The 16,813-nt window shown below is 42.9% G+C and overlaps 2 protein-coding genes across 21 annotated transcripts in view; one reads left to right on the top strand and one right to left on the bottom strand.

Annotated features, from left to right (window-relative positions):
- Window positions 1-16,408, bottom strand: part of RPN2 (ribophorin II) — a 58,560-nt gene extending 42,152 nt beyond the window's left edge. Inside the window, exons 1-3 of one of the 3 annotated variants that reach the window (XM_077873097.1) lie at window positions 16,133-16,408; window positions 10,765-10,958; window positions 480-575 (exon numbers count right to left, since the gene is read on the bottom strand). In XM_077873097.1, the coding sequence (XP_077729223.1) occupies window positions 480-575; window positions 10,765-10,958; window positions 16,133-16,145 (303 nt within the window). In that variant the 5' untranslated portion in view covers window positions 16,146-16,408. The remainder of the gene's footprint in view (window positions 1-479; window positions 576-10,764; window positions 10,959-16,132) is intronic. The other 2 variants (XM_077873095.1, XM_077873096.1) reach the window with 2 other exon arrangements.
- Window positions 15,966-16,813, top strand: part of MROH8 (maestro heat like repeat family member 8) — a 59,166-nt gene continuing 58,318 nt past the window's right edge. For 13 of the 18 annotated variants that reach the window (XM_077873079.1, XM_077873088.1, XM_077873093.1 and 10 more), the window contains exon 1: window positions 15,967-16,279. In XM_077873079.1, coding sequence (XP_077729205.1) covers window positions 16,008-16,279 — 272 coding nt within the window. In that variant the 5' untranslated portion in view covers window positions 15,967-16,007. Of the gene's footprint in view, window positions 16,280-16,813 lie in introns of all 18 variants that reach the window. The other 5 variants (XR_013365221.1, XR_013365222.1, XM_077873080.1 and 2 more) reach the window with 3 other exon arrangements.

The raw sequence follows: 16,813 nt of genomic DNA, 5'->3' as shown, positions 1-16,813 counted from the left end.
CCCCGTCCCACTGAGGGGCACATGATCGTTCCCCCTCAACTCCTCAGACACCAGAATTCGGTGTCTGTAGGAATGGAAAGCAACACCTTTGGAAAAATTCTGGCAAGTCACTTGTCTACTTATATGGCTCCCCTATGTTCAATTAAATGGATTTCCAGAAATCTGGTATGAGGGGTATTCTTCCTTTACTTTGAACATTTTTAAATGTTAAATGGAGATGGAAAAAAAAATTCAAGGCTTCCCAGAAAAGAGAGGCAACTCTAGGGAAAAGTTATGCAAAAGCCACGAAAAGTGAAAACTCAGGAAAAAAATAAACTCCATTTTCTTAAAAATAAAATAGTAAGAATGGAATTTCCACCCACACTAATGGATTCTCATTGTTAAAAAAAAAAAAAAAAAAGTTAATTTGACATGATTCTCCCTCTTTAAAGCTACACTTTATAGTTTAAAACAAATATACATGTAGAAGCTGGACTCACCTCACACCCTGAGAGGGCCTGGCTGGACTGGGCAGCGTAGAAAAGGGAGTCCACATTGCCGGGATCAAGATTTGATTTAATGAAAGCGCACGCTTTCTAAGTAGGGATAGAAAGTCAGTGATCAGTGGTGATATACACAGAGACTGGGAAAGTGTACATGCTTTTTGATGATAAAATTCTAAGCAATCTATGATGGCTTAAAGTATGAGCTACACAAGATTTCATGTTTTAAGCAGACATTTTCCATAGAACACTATATTACACAAAATTGCTGAGTTCATGCCAAGAGCACAAACAAACCTCAAATACTTCAGTCCTGAACCCTAGGAAAAAAGGAAAGAAATTACTCCCATTGACCACCTGCTCTGGCCATAACCTGTGCTGGGTGTTTATGATGCTCTTCCTTTTAATGAACGCCTAAGGACCCTGCGTTATTATCATTCCCATTCAACAAAAATGGATATTATCATTCCCATTCAACAGAAAAAGAAATGGAGGCTAGAAGTAGTAAGTTACTTGGTGAAGGTGACAAATCTACATAACAGTAGTGTCTCCTCTGATTCTAATTGCACTGGGGTCTCCACTGAAGATGTGTCTCCCCAACACATCTAAAATAAGCTTGAAACCTATTTCTTCATCTGGACTTTCCAGCTCATGTATAGATAGTCATCACCATGTACCCAACTACCTCAAGCAGAAACCTAGGAATCATTCTGAACTTTTCCTTTACCCTACAGACCTAGTGAACTTATTTCCCTTCTTGTTTTTCAAACCCAATCCCCATCCCCTGGCTTCTCTCAGTGCCTTATTTCTCACTTAGATCGATACAATCACCTCCTAACTGGTCTCAAGCCACAGAGTCCATTCTGCATACTGACTACTCAAGGGTGATCTTTACAAAATACAAAAGCAACCATGTTTCTTTGCTATCAAAACCCTTGGGTAGTTTCTTATTATTCTCAGAACAAGATCCCAGTTTCTGATAGAGCATAAAATGCCCTCATGAGTGACATTTACTTCAGTGCCAGCTTTATCACACCACCTCCAACTCCCAAATCTTACCCTCCATCGTCCTGTAGCAACACAAAGACACCATGATCTCGTCTTGGTATATATGTGATCCTACTATTCCCGATGCGAGGAGCATCCTTCCCTTGTCCTTCCTCTCTGCCCAACCAGCTCCTATCTTTATCTCTGCTCAGATGTCACTTCTCCCAAAAAGCCTTCACTGACATTCATCCCAGATTAGGCCAGAAGTCTTCCTTCCCTCCAGAGTGCTCCCCCAAAGTGCTTACAATACTGTACTAACTACAGTGGAGCCAGGCTGCTTGGGTTTGAATTCCAGCTCCCCCAGTGACCAGTTACCTAAGAGCAAAGACTCTGATGAACTTCAGTCACAGTGCCTGTCACAAAGTAGGCACATAATAAAACCCATGCTATTCTTACTGTAACAAACCCCAAGAAATATTACTTAACTGTTATATCACTAAATATTTTGATTGAGGTGACATAAAATTCGGCTATTCAAAATTAAATGGCACTAAAACAGTTAAAAGTAGGTGCTTCTGAAGAGGATAGGGTGTAGGGCAAGGTGGGCCACAAAACGGGTTGCTACTTTCCACTAACAGCTGTGCTGTGTTATCTGATATTTTTCTGTGCACACGTGCTACTTTAACCAAAAATCTATTTTTTAATTTTATGAATAAAATTTAAGTAAGTCTCAAAACGTAAATGAAACTCAAAATGAGTTTCAACCAGAACTGAGAGCCTGCTTGCTTGAACTTCAAAAGAGACCAAAGAAAGAAATACTTCATACTGAACAAATTAGGGATCTGAAGAAGAAAACAATCTAGTCATGAAATCCCTTCGTAGAATGTGGGTAAGCGTAAGACGTGCTTTGTCGCCATCTGGTGCTTTAAGAATAGAACGACAGCATCCAAGACCCCAAAATGAAAATTAATGGTCCTCGCTACCACTTTTTGAGCACTTAAATGTGTCAACACTGTTGTAAGCGCTTTACATGCATTTCTCATTTTGCATTAGGTCCTCCTGTTATCTTAAGTTTACAGACAAGAAAACTGAGGCATCAGAGAGGCAAAGTGACTTGTCCAAGGCCACTCAGCTCTTCATGGAGGAGCTACAATTCAAACCCAGGCAGCCCAGCTCCAGTCTGAGCTGTACAACCTGTAATTTGTCCTAGAAGAAAACTAGCAACGTGCCAATTCTAATTCTTTGGACAGCCAAATCAAGGTAAACAATACCAGCCGTCAGTGGCTTTGAAGCTCCCAGTGACAACTTGGCTTTAACAGCAGCAGTGAAAGTGAGAGGAGGCCTTGGGAAACACACCCTGGACTCTCAGTCAACCCACCCAGTGCTGGGCCTCCACTGGCCACTTCCAGGGGTTTGTTACTCTGACCTCAGCTGTCCTCATTCCAGACTCATCTTGCCAATTGAAGCCTGCAAATCACCCCCTAAATGTCCATTCCCTATCTGCTCCTCCCTAATTTTTCGTGCCCTATATTAATATTCCAATTATCTAAGCATCCTCTTGAGTGGAGAACATCAGTGCTTTTCTCTATCCATTCTTCCCTACAGTTCCCTGAACAGAATCAGGAGTCAAGAAAAGATGGCTCAATCTCTCTCCTCTGCCTTTACCCCTCCCTTATTTCCTCTATTAACGTCTCCCAACTCCTCTTAACTCCTCTCAGGCCACACTGTAATCTCACCAGACTTTGTAACAGCATTGTACTATCAAGGCATAATCCTGGCAAGAGCCCTGGCACCAGATCCTTTGTAACTGGCCCCACCTTTTTCATATGCACTTCACCCCACGCCTCTGCTCCAGCTGTCCTGGACAAGTGACTCTCCACCAACACCTTTAAGCCACCAGGCTTAGTAGGGGCTGTTCTCTCCATTTGGAAGCCCATCCACCTTGTCAGTTCAACTTCTCCCTCTCAACTGGTAACTCCTGACACAGTAACAAAACTTACCATGACACAGTTAACAAAACTCAATCAAGACTTCCTTTAAAATAAACTTTCCTTGATCTTTCTCCCCACCTCACCTCCATCTATTACCTTCTTTCTCTTTCTACCAGTGAATCTCAGAATTGGAAAAGCCAAAGGATACTTTCTAATGCTCCCTCCCCCAACCCTGGATAGAACTGATCATTTCTTCATTCTGAAATATTCGCTCCCTTTGCCCCGAGGACTCCCCTATACTTGCCTAGCTCTTGTCCTACTCTCAGCTGCTCCTTAGTTTCATCCTTGTCTACCTGATGGTTCAACCCTAGAGTTTATCAACTCCTGGGCCCACTTCTCAACCCTTCTCTCTCTCCCCGAGCCATTTCATTCACACCGATGGCTTCATCCAGAGCCTCTATGCAGACAGTCTCAGGTCTGTAGCCCCAGCCCCAATTTCTCTCAATCAATGGCCACTTACATGACACAAAGGCACTTCAAGCTCACCATGTTTAAGACCAAATTCATGATCTTGCCCAAGCAAACGTAATTCTCTTTCTGTGTTCCTGTCTTATTGAGTGGCCCAATCATCCACCTGTGCAGCAAAAGCTGGAAGTCTTTTGTATGCCTCCTGTGTTTAGTCCTGCCCCAAATTCTCCTGCCAATCTGTCCTCTACAGAACAGGAAAGAAACCTTTCAAAAATGAAAATGGATCGTAATACTTGCTACTTAAAATCAACCGTTCTTCAGGGAAAAAGCAAACATTTTCCTGTCGCTGCCAAGGCACTGAGACTTAGCCCCCACCTTCCTCTCTGGCCCCACTCTTCTCTCTCCTATTGTCTGCTCAACATGCAGCCCATCCCCTCTCAGTCTCTCAAATGTAACCTGCTTCCTACCCGCACAGGAACCTTGCACCTGCCATTCCCTCTGCCTGAAGTTCCTTCCCTTTCCTGTCTTCCAGTTAACTCTTACTTCCTTTTAGAATTCAGATCAATCATACCTTCCTTCACTTATTTTTTAAAACCTTTAAAAAGGTTTTATTTATTCATTCATGAGAGACAGAGAGAGAGAGGCAGAGACACACAGGCAGAGGAAGAAGCAGGCTCCATGCAAGGAACCTGATGCGGGACCCAATCCTGGACCCCAGGATCACACCCTGAGCCGAAGGCAGACGCCAAACCACTAAGCCACCCAGGCATCCCTCTTTCTTCACTTAATAAACAGCTATTGAGTGCCTACCACATGCCAGGTGCTACTCTAGGCACTGGAGCTGCATAACAAATAAAACAAACAAAGTCCCTGCCCTCAAGAAGCTATAATTTAGGAAGATATAGAGTGAGATTTAAATTCAGAGATTTCCTTGGGAAAGCCTTCCCTGAACCAGGTCAAAGTCCCCTATTTATAATACCATAACTCACCTTCATAAAACTTACCATTGTTAAAAATATTCATATATCTATTTGATTATATAACTAATGCCTATCTCCACTATTAGAGTATACATTCCAAGAGGGCAGAGGTTCTCTCTCACTGTTCGACACTAAATCCCCAGTGCCTAACACACAGCAGAAACTCACTAAGTATCTGTTGAATGACTGACTAAATCGTGCAGCAGCCAGTACAAATAGCAACCACTCTGCACAAGGTAGGGTCTTATAGAAAGCTTTCTCAGCAAGAGAGTGAGCAAGCTGCTCCCTCTACTGGACTCACACACCACACATCTGGGACTTTTTACACACTAGGTATCCCTTTGTACTCAACACCTGGTCTCACTATCAGGGTACCTTCCACTAGAGAATGAGCTGTTGTATTCTCTGCACTTAGTATAAACCTTGGCACACAGCAGATGCTCCATAAATAACTGCTGCCTGAAGGAATGTCTGACTGTCTGCTATGCCTAGCAACTAGCTGAGTACTCGGCTCTCAGCAAAGACTCACCACTTGTTGAATGGTACAAATATACTGACCTTCAAAAGCACTCACCATGTACCAGACACTGAGCTAAGCACTTTATATTTACTATCTCCCTTAATCCCCATAACAACCCTGTAAGATAGTCATCACTATTCCCTTTTACAGACGGGAAAGTGTGTGATTGTCTGACAACCTATACACACTGCCTAGTGTTCATTGATTCCAGTCATTCAAATACTACATTACAACTTTTGCCATAGTATATATCCGTCATATTTTTATATTTTCTTCATATTTTCATGACAATAAATATAAAACTCCCCCTCACTGTTCTTAAATCTTACAGAAAGCTGAGCAATATCTATAAAATCACCATTCTCATTCCATACTCTGCTGTACCTAAAACTGCTTTGTAGTCTCATATTCTCATTAAGCCCTATTCCTCTCAGTTTCGCTGCTAAAATCTCCTGGGACAAAATAACCACAATCTCCCTTAAGGATCTTTGACATCAACCAGTTCGGTGCATCTAGGAGGACCAAAGGAGTTCTCTCTGCTCAGCTGAAAACAACAATGGAGCAGGGCACATCTCACCACATGGAAGTGGCAGTAATGGAGACTATCCTCAATAGATCTATTTAGCGTGCACATCTAATAAGGCAATTTGACAGCTTGAAACGTCCATACAACTCTCTTCCTTCCATTGCTTATAATACACACATCATACAATCACCACAGCACACTCCAAAAATGACTCAAAAAGTGAAGTATATGATAAACTCATTTATTTTCTAATCAACAGACATTTTTGAGACCTTCCATTTCTAATAAGCTAACATTTACAATTCATTCAACAACTATCTGTTGAACACTCTGTGTTAATTAGACATCAAGCAATAGGGATGTCACTTTGAGAAAAAATGTCAATGTACACTAACCCTTCTACTATATAATAAAGCTAACTGAACACTAATACTTAGTACATAACTCGCTACATGCCAGCACCATGCTAACTACCCTAACATACATCACCCATGAGCTGACTATTGCAATTATCTCTATCTTACAGATGAGAAAACAGACTCTGAAAGGTTCAGTAACTGCGCAGGTCACTTGGTTGTTTAGTTCTGAAGTCAAGATCTTAAAGCCAAGCAGTCTTTTTTTTTTTTTTTTTTTAATTTTTTTTAGCAGTCTGACTTTAGAGAATGTTTTATAAACATAAAGCCATAGCTGGCCCAATCATGCAATTACTCCAAATCATACTACACGGCAGTTATCTGGATGGCTTTAATCTACATCTTAAGCCTTGACCAATGTCCCCTCAAACTCAGGACATCAGCAGAGAACACCTCTGGGGCTATGTGTTCAATCTAAATCCATATGGAACTCCAAATCATGAGACAGAAAAAGGTACCTTTCTGGCTAACAGGAGAGCTGCTCAATCCTCCATGATCCTCTCTTAGACTGAATCGTACAGTTCCACATAACTTTGAAAATGACCAGTAGATACCACTCTTCCTGCATTCTAATCTACCAAAATTCAACATTTACCTAATATCCCAATTTTACCTCCTGTACCTCACAATACAAAACCTCTACTAGTCAAGACTACTCCACTGTATCTCCCCATTTGCTCTCTCTCATCCGCAGGCATCCCCTTCTCTACAGATACTGCAGCCTTCTATACACTGCAGTATCTGCACTAAGCAATGTCTGAATTTGCCTGAGTAGATTATAAATAGTTTTAACATATTGATGATGATGAGATGATAACTACCACTTGAAGGGGCTTTTATGGGCCACTCACTTGGCATAATATGATTTCACTTCACCGTTAATAAAGATCCTGTGAGGAAGGCATCATAACTCCCCTTTCCCAGAGAGGTAGAACCAGAATCAAAAACTTGGGCTAACTAGCCCCAATGCCTGCCCTCTTTCTTTTGAGTGGAACTAATTTTACCAGGAGGTACATTCACCTACAGGATTTATAACATGGGAATCACAAGGAAAAGTCTGTTTCCTCAATACAGTCATGCACAGGAAGGAAATACTAGGCAGAAGCAAGAGACAGCTGTCAGGAAAAGAAACCTGAATGAGTGTGGACCTTATATAGCAGGGATTAGCAAACTTTCTGCCAAGGACCACAGAATAAATATTTTAGGCTTTTTGGGCCAGATAGTCTCTTTAATAACTACTTAACTCTACTGCTAAAGTGAAAAGCAGCCATAGTCAATATATAAATGAGTGGGTGTGGCTGTGTTCCAATAAAACTTTATTTACAAAAACAGGCTTCAAGCCAGATTTGACTCTGGGGGCCATAGTCTGTCAAGACTTCTGCTATATGTATTCAGATGATGGCTGGCAGACATCACACAAATTACTTAACCTCTCAACTTCCATTTCCTCCTCTATTATAGAATAGTATTTCTGACTATATAGAATTAAGACAATTAGCTCAAGATAATATATCCAGTGTACCCAGCACATATGAGGCATTCAATAAATCAATAGCAATTACTGATTCTAGTCTGGGGCAGGAAACGTAAAAGCAAGCCTACGACCTTAGAAACTCTGACTACTGGGGGCAGCCCTGGTGGTGCAGCAGTTTAGCGCCACCTGCAGCCTGGGGTGTGATCCTGGAGACCCGGGATCGAGTCCCACGTCAGGCTTCCTGTATGGAGCCTGCTCCTCCCTCTGCCTGTGTCTCTGCCCCTCTCTCCCTCTGTCTCTATGAATAAATAAAATCTTAAAAAAAAAAAGAAAGAAAGAAACTCTGACTACTGGATCACATAAAAACATCCAAAAAATACACACAGAAAGACATTTTGGCCCACTGGCTAAAATGGGACATTCACAGCATTAAAAAGAATAACAACTGTTATTGTATATCAATTATACTTCAAAAAAAGAAAAGGAAAAAAAGATAATTCCCATGGATTACAAAATATAAACTGGGATTCCAATTCTGGCCATGGCAGAGTTAAAGGTATTAAACTTACCCTCCTGCCATAAGTAATTATAAAACTGAAAAATTATATGAAGTTGAAACACTGGACTATAGATTGTGATGCTTAAAAGAAAGTAAAAAGTGGGGCAGCCCAGGTGGCTCAGTGGTTTAGCGCCGCCTTCAGCCCAGGGCCTGATCCTGGAGACCCAGGATCGAGTCCCACATCAGGCCCCCTGCATGGAGCCTGCTTCTCCCTCTGCCTGTGTCTCTGCCTCTCTCTCTCTCTGTGTATGTCTCTCATGAATAAATAAATAAAAATCTTTAAGAAAGTAAAAAGTGTGAAAACAATAGTACAAATGATGGGAGTTTAAATGTAAATACATTGTTATATGGTTCTTTCGTTATTTGTAACATACTGAAGTAATATTTCGAAGTATATTATGATTGCATGTTACAATCTCTAGAATATGAAAAAAGTAGAGCTAAAAAGTCAACAGAAGAGGTAAAATGGAATAATCAAAATTATTCAATTTAAGACAGGAAAGAAGGAGGAAAAAGCAAGGCAAATAAATAATAAGATGGTAGACTTAAATCCAACTGTAGAGTTACATTAAATATAAACAGACTAAACTCCCCAATTAAAAGACAGAGATCGTCAGACTGGATTAAGAAAACAAGTCCTGGGATGCCTGGATGGCTCAGTGGTTGAGTGTCTGCTTTGGCTCGGGGCCTGATCCTGGGATCGTGGGATCAAGTCCTGCATCAGGTTCCCCATGGGGAGCCTGCTTCTCCCTCTCCCTCTGCCTATGTCTCTGCCTCTCTGTCTCTCATAAATAAGTAAATAAAATCTTAAAAAATAGTTTAAAAGCAGAGAGTTTTCACCAACTGGTAGTAGAAGTCAGAGAGATTTAAGAGAAAGAAGAACTCAACATGTCATTTCTGATTTAAATGGGACAACATAAGAAAAAATGGGGATCCCTGGGTGGTGCAGCGGTTTGGCGCCTGCCTTTGGCCCAGGGCGCGATCCTGGAGACCCGGGATCGAATCCCACGTTGAGCTCCCTGCATGGAGCCTGCTTCTCCCTCTGCCTGTGTCTCTGCCTCTCTCTCTCTCTCTCTGTGACCATCATAAATAAATAAAAATTAAAAAAAAAAAAAAAAAAAAAAAAAAAAAAAAAAAGAAAAAATGTGGGTGGCCCTGGGGAACAGAGAACAGCCCTTGGCTGACAGCCCACAAGAAAACAGGGATTTCAGTCTTAGAACCACAAGGAATTGCACGCACTCTGTCAACCACCTAAAGGAGAATGAAGCAGATTCTTCCCCAGAGCCGCCAGATAAGAGCCTAACCTGGCCAACACTCTCATTTTGATCTTGTGAGACCCTAAGTAGAGAGCCCTGCCAAACCTGCCTGGACTTCTGACCACAGAACTATTAGCTAATCAATGAATGCTATTTTAAATAATCGAATTTATCGTCATTTGTTATACAGCCATAGAAAACTAATACACAGGGGTGCCTGGGTGGTTCAATTGGTTAAGTAGCCAGTTTGTGATTTTGGCTCAGGTCATGAGATTGAGCCCCAAGTTGAACTCCATGCTTAGCAGGGAATCTGCTTAAGATTCTCTCCCTCTGCCTCTTACCCCACTCCACATGCACACTTCCTCTCTATCAAATAAATAAATAAATCTTAAAAAGAAGAAAGAAAGAACGAAAGAAAGAAAGAAAATACAAGATTTGTATGAGAAACCTGGCCTTAAATTCTTTACCCTAGCTGTCCATGCTACAATAATGAATAAAATATAAATTCACTTAAGACTGAATCTTTTCCTAAATCCAGGAAAAGTTTTAGTTGTGATGCATTTTCTTCATCAAAGATCCAAGAAAGATATCAAAACTACTTGATGCGGGGCACCTGGGTGGCTCAGTGGTCAAACTGAACCTTTGGCTCAGGTTGTGATTCTGGGGTCCTGGGATCAAATCCTGCACAGGGCTCCCCATGGGGAGCCTGCTTTTCCCTCTGCCTTTGTCACTGCCTCTCTCTGTGTGTCTATCATGAATAAATAAAATCATAAAAAAGAAAAAAACTGCTTAATGTGGTGACAATCAGTGTTTAATAAATATGAATGTCCCCATCTTGAATTCCTTTATTATTTATAAGTCACATATACAGGGCACTTAACAAGTACATGTGGTATTGTACAGTCTCTCTCAGAACTATAGCAATAGTTTCTAGAGGCAATATTAAAGCTTAAAGTAAAAAGTAAAGTTTCTAAGACTTGTTCTTTATATCCTACAAAAACACCTGGTCCTAAACATACATTAAGCATTAAAAAAAAAAAGATCTGTCAGATTGAAATTAGTATTTATTATATTAGCCGTGGTCATCCTTAAATGAACAAAAGTTGGTTCTGAAGTACACAAAAGTAACATAGTGAAGGGATGAGGCCAAGATAAAAAAAGGCCTTACCTTTACATCTGGCACTTGGGCACCAAGGCTGCTGAGTCCCACGATGGAGTAGAAAGCTGATTCCAAACTCGTGAAAGGGCGGTCCAGTGAGGCTCTCAGTCTCTCCACATCAGGCTTGGTGAGGTAGTGAGTGGGCGTCAGAGCTTGGGTACTGGCTAGGATTGTCAGGGCCAACAGGAAGACAGTGCTTGCACCTGGGGGAAAGGACTATTAAGTACATTCCAAAACAATTCCGAAGTTTTATATATAGTTCCAATGATGGTGTGTACCAAGGTCCAGGAACCTTGGTACATGTGAAGAAGGGGGAGAGAACTGGGAGGTTTTAACTTGGAGAGAAGTCCTGGGGACAGCCCGGGTGGCTTAGTGGTTTAGCACCACCTTTGGCCCAGCGTGTAATCCTGGAGATCCAGATCGAGTCCCACATCAGGCTCCCTGCATGGAGCCTGCTTCTCCCTCTACCTGTGTGTCTCTCTCTGTGTCTCTCATGAATAAATAAAATATTAAAGAAAAAAAAAGAATTCCTGGGTAAGTGGGGGGCATGGTCTTCATCCATGTGAAGGACGGTCCTCCAGGTAGGACCCATGACACCACTGCTATCTCAAGCATGTTTGTTAACTCCTATGCCTCCGTGACAGGCCCAATCCGGATTCCTCACCAGGGCCACACCTGCCTCTCACTCGACCTTTTCCCTCACTTTGCCTGCCCTCCATCTCTGGCTGTTCCTGTAAATCGTGTTCTTCCCTACCCAGCACTTTTTTGTGCTTTCCCTTACTTCAACTTTCAAGTTTTTCTTCTCAGATTTTAGTTCAAGTAATCTCTTCATTAAGAAGCCTCCCCAGCAGCCCTTCCTTGGGTTAGGTCCCCCATACCATAAAGTAGTGAAGAATGGGACCTCTGTGGCCAGGTTTTTTTAAATTTTTTTTAAGACTTAATTTATTTGGGGCAGCCCAGGTGGCTCAGCAGTTTAGCGCCACCCTCAGCCCAGGGCCTGATCCTGGAGACCCGGGATTAAGTCCCATGTTGGGCTCCCTACATGGAACCTGCTTCTCCCTCTGCCCATGTCTCTGCCTCTCTCTCTCTCTGTCTCTCATGAATAAATAAATAAAAAAAAAAGATTTAATTTATTCATGAGAGATAGAGAGAGGCAGAGATACGGGCAGAGGAGAAGCAGGCTCCCTGTGGGGAGCCTGATGTGGGACTCGATCCCAGGACTCCAGGATCACACACTGAGCCACCCAGGTGTCCTGCACACTTTCTCTAAATAATAAAATCCTTAAAAATAAATAAATAAATAAATCCTAGCTCTGCCATTTATTAGCCATGTGGCTGTGTCAGTTACAATGTGGCCAGTCCATTCCTCAGTTTCCTCAAGTGTAAAGTAGGACAATAACAGTACCTACACCTCAGAAGTGTAATGAGGAGTACATGGGTTAACATAGAAAAATCTTACAACAGTGACTGGCATATAACAAAAACTACATAAACATTAGCTATTTCTATTACCGTCACTATTGTTGCTATATCCATGCATAGCAACCTGTACTCTATGTAGTCTTTTTCACAACTATAATACTGTAATGTCTAATTCCTCTGCTAAACTCTGGACAGATAGTTTCTTCTGAATATACCAGTATTTCCAAGGACTACACATTTCTTGGCACACAGAAGTATATTAATATTTGCTAAATAAATGAAAAGAAAAATTAATCTTTGTCTATTATGCTCCAGGAGACAGGAAGCAATTACGAGTGGTACATTGTATGACTGCTCATGAATTGTTGGCTATCCAATTAACAGCACAGTATCCACCCCCACCACCTTATCCATACTTCCCATGGTTTCAGCTACCCACACTCAACCACGGTCTGGTATTGTTAGGTCAGCAGTAGCCTACTGCTACATCACAATCACTTCATCTCATCATGGTGACATTTTATTATGTAGGCATCTATATCAAGAAGAGTGAGTACAGGACAAGATATTGAGAGGAGAGACCACATTCTCATAACTTTTATTATACTGTATTATTATAATTGTTCTTCTATTATTAGTTAGCATTGTTAATCTCTTACTATGCCGAATTTATAAATTCAATTTTATGGGGATCCCTGGGTGGCTCAGCGGTTTCATGCCTGCCTTTGGCCCAGGGCGCGATCCTGGAGTCCCGGGATCGAGTCCCGCGTCGGGCTCCCGGCATGGAGCCTGCTTCTCCCTCTGCCTGTGTCTCTGATTCTCTCTCTCTCTATCTCGAATAAATAAAAATAAATCTTAAAAAAAAGTTTAAAAAATAAATTCAATTTTATCATAGGTATGTATGTGTAGAAAAAACATAGTATATAAGGGTTCAGTACTATTTGCACTTTTAAGCATCCACTGGGAATCTTGGAAAGTATGCTCTGCAGAAGAGGGAGGGAGCACTACTGTAATCATAAGGTAATGGTCTAAAGCCTCTGCCTATAGTTTCAAATTTAGTTTCAACTAGAATCCCATAAGAAAGGCATTATTGGTGGCACCTGGCTGGTTCAGTCAGTGGAGCATTGACTCTTGATATCGGGATGTGAATTCGAGTCCCATGTTGGGTGGAGAGATTACTTTTTAAAAAAGGCATCAAGGGAGGCCTGGGTGGCTCAGCAATTGAGCGTCTGCCTTTGGCTCAGGGCACGGTCATGGGGTTCCTGGATGGAGTCCCACATCAGGCTCCCTGCATGGAGCCTAATTCTCCCTCTGCCTATGTCTCTGCCTCTCTCTGTGTCTCTCATGAATAAACGAAATCCTTAAAAAATTTTTAAAAGGCATCGTTATTATCTATTTGACAAATAAGAAAACTGAGAACAAGGGGCGCTTGGGTAGCTCCGTCAGTTAAACATCTGCCTTTGGCTCAGGTCATGATCTCAGGGTCCTGGGATCAAGCCCTGAATTGGGCTCCCTGGGGCTCTCTGCTCAGCAAAGAGTCTGCTTCTCCCACTTCCTCTCTGTTCTCTCCCTCTCTCAAGCAAATAAATAAAATCTTAAAAACAAAAAGAAAAAAAAAAGAAAAGAAAACTGAGAACGAGAGTAGTCTGCAGACAATCTTGGACTCAAACTCAAATCTAACTATAGAGTTTACACTCCACTATTTTTTGGAGAATGTTTTAGAAACAATGCCTACATTAGCAGTAACTCAGAATCGTTCTACGAATGCTAGTTCTATTTAAATCCCTGTGCATATGTTAAATAATCTAAAGAATTTGGAAGATCTTTTTAAAACACTACAAAGGGAAATATATTGTGGAGTATTCATTAATAAATATTTATTGAATGCCTACCAAGCACTATTTTTGGTATATACTTCTGCAGGAATCAGAAACACACACGCGTGTGCACACACACACACGCACACCCCAAGCCTCATGAAGTCTACATTCCAGTGGGAAAAGAAAGATATCACACAACACACCTAAGGAAACATTTATCACATCAGAAGGTGAAAAGTGCTATGGAGAAAACTAAAGCCCAGAAGAGTTATCTGAGAAGAGCTACGATTTTAAATATGGTAGTCTATGAAGGTCTGAGAAATAAAGCTACTGTGTATAGACTTGAAGGAAAAGGAGCGTCACAAAGATATTTTGGGGGAAACTATCTCAAGATGCAAAGACCCTGAATCAACAATATATATAGCATTTTTGACATTAGCAAAGAGGAAAGTATAGCTACCCAGTAGTAGTAGTATAGCATAAGTGAAGGGTGAAAGGTATGGAAGAGATGACAGAGGTAGCAGAGGCCAAATCTCCTGGGCCTTTTAAAACTTTCTAGGGACTCGGGCTTTTACTGAGTGAGATAGGAGCCAGCAGAAGTCCAGTGATTTGACCTATTAAATTGTAGGTCAAATCACTCCTACTTCGAGAAGAGGAGTGATTTGACCTACAATTTAATAGGATCACTGTGTTGAGAATACACAAAACTTGAGACTAGGCAGGAGAAAGGACCTAAAGAGGGACGCCAGTTAGTAATAATCCAAGTAAAAAGATGATGGTGGTCACAGCCAGGGTGACATCAGTAGAGGTGAGAAGCCGTCAGAGTCTGGCTGGAATTCAAGGTCAAAGCCAGAACTGCTTATGAATAGAGCAATGTAAGAAAAAGAGGAGTCAAGACACTAATGTGGAGTCCCCAGTGCCTTGTGTATGTGCATGTACTAAATATAATAAGATCTAGGAAATGAGGACTTGCATTTTCCCAGCTAGACTATAAATTTCCCTAACACGGCGTCTGTGTCAGAATCCTCATCTTCCCACCTCGAATTAACAACAACAACATTTTTGGCTAAAATCTGAGCACTTAGCATGTGTGGGGTATGCCCATACTACGCTTAGTACTTGGCATGTACTGAGTCATTCAATCTTCACAACATCCAAGTGAGTGTGCTTTTACAGATCAAGAAATGGAGACTCATTAGGAATTAACTGCCCTAAGACACGAAACCGAGAACCCCAAATGCGGGCAGTGTGGATCCAAAGTTTAACTACTCTGTTAACCCTCAACTTTTCAAAAAATGGGGCAATGACCCACTCTCTTATTCACGGTCATCTTGGGCAAGTTACTTCTCTGAAATTGCGTCTTCCTCTTTGTCAAATATAAATAGTAGTACACCTCCCCCCACGCCGCTGTGGGACTACGTGAGAGTCCATCGTGCACAGGGTCCGCTCAGCAGCAATGCAGTTAGCTTTATTGATGCTTGCTCAGGGCCGTGCACGCTTCTACACTATGCACGAGGATCAGCTCACTGAGGACAGCAATTTATTCGGCAGATGATGTGACTAATAACCTAGTCCACAGATCAGAAACTGAGATGAAGAGGGTTAAGGAACTTGGACTGGGGCATACAACGGACACTTGGCCGACTCCCAAGTTTGCAGCAGGAGAATCCAATTTAAGAATTTATACCCTAAGCCCCCAGAGAGGTGAGTGATTTCCTTTTGCTCCTTTTTTTTTTTTTTTAAACTGAACTGGAAACCACGGTCCAAAGAAGGATGACCTGGCCAAAAGCTTACTCTCAGGTCACCCCGCCCGGGAGCCGCCGCGAGTGAAACGGATGGGCGAAGCCAGACGTAAGAGTTGACCGCGGGCCGCGGGTGGGCCTCGGGGGCACCCGTAGCTCCCCGCCGCACTGGCCCCCACCCCACCGCCGCCCGCCCGCAGTCCCACCCGCTCCGCCCGCCCTCCGTCACGCACTCGACCCCGAAAGAGCCCGAGCCGAGCCCGAGCCCATGCCCCTGCCCTACAGGGGGAGAGGCTCCCGCCTGGCAAGCTCCCGAGTGGCGAGCACCAGCGTCCACTCGCCAAGGCGTGCCGGCCGCGGGGCCCCGTGGTCGAGCCATGCACTACGCCTCACCCGGCGACGCCATTCCTCCGAGCAGGTCCCACCAGGGCCGGAGCCGCAGGCTGACTTCCGCTCGGGAAAGTGGCTCCAAGAGCACGCCGGAGGGGACGCCAGGGACTCGCAGCAGACTGCGCGTGCTGCAATGGGATCTCGGCACAGGTCAGCCCCCGCCGTCCCGCAGGCTAGGGCTGGTCCCAGGAACCGCGGCCCCAGTTCCAGTCCCCGCGCGCAAAGGGCGCCGCGGTCCTCGCGTACAGGCCCGCTTCCCTCCCCCCGCGACCTGGCTCACTTGGAACCAGCCGTCTCGCAACGGTCCTAATCCGGACGCTACCAGCGCGCGATTGGACGAGGCGTCGGGGCGGGCCCGAAACGGGGCTTCCGCTGATTGGCCAGTCGCGTTGATTGGCCAATTGCGCCGTCACTCAGTCGGCTCTCTGCAGCCCGGCCAATTTTAAAGGAATGGAAAGGGTCCAGTAAGGAAGAGCCGGTAGTGTTCTAGGGCTGGGGTTTTCTTTTTTCTTTTTTCTTTTTTCTTTCTTTTCTTTTCTTTTCTTTTCTTTTCTTTTCTTTTCTTTTCTTTTCTTTTCTTTTCTTTTCTTTTTTTTCTTTTCTTCTTTCTTTTCTCTTTCCTTTTTCTTTTCTTTCTCCCTTTCCCTCTTCCTCTTTTCGATTTTTTCTTTTCTTCTTTCTCCC

The sequence above is a fragment of the Canis aureus genome, chromosome 26 (assembly GCF_053574225.1).
Source record: "Canis aureus isolate CA01 chromosome 26, VMU_Caureus_v.1.0, whole genome shotgun sequence".
Taxonomy (NCBI): Eukaryota; Metazoa; Chordata; class Mammalia; order Carnivora; family Canidae; genus Canis; species Canis aureus.
This window is presented reverse-complemented; position numbering and strand designations above follow the sequence as displayed.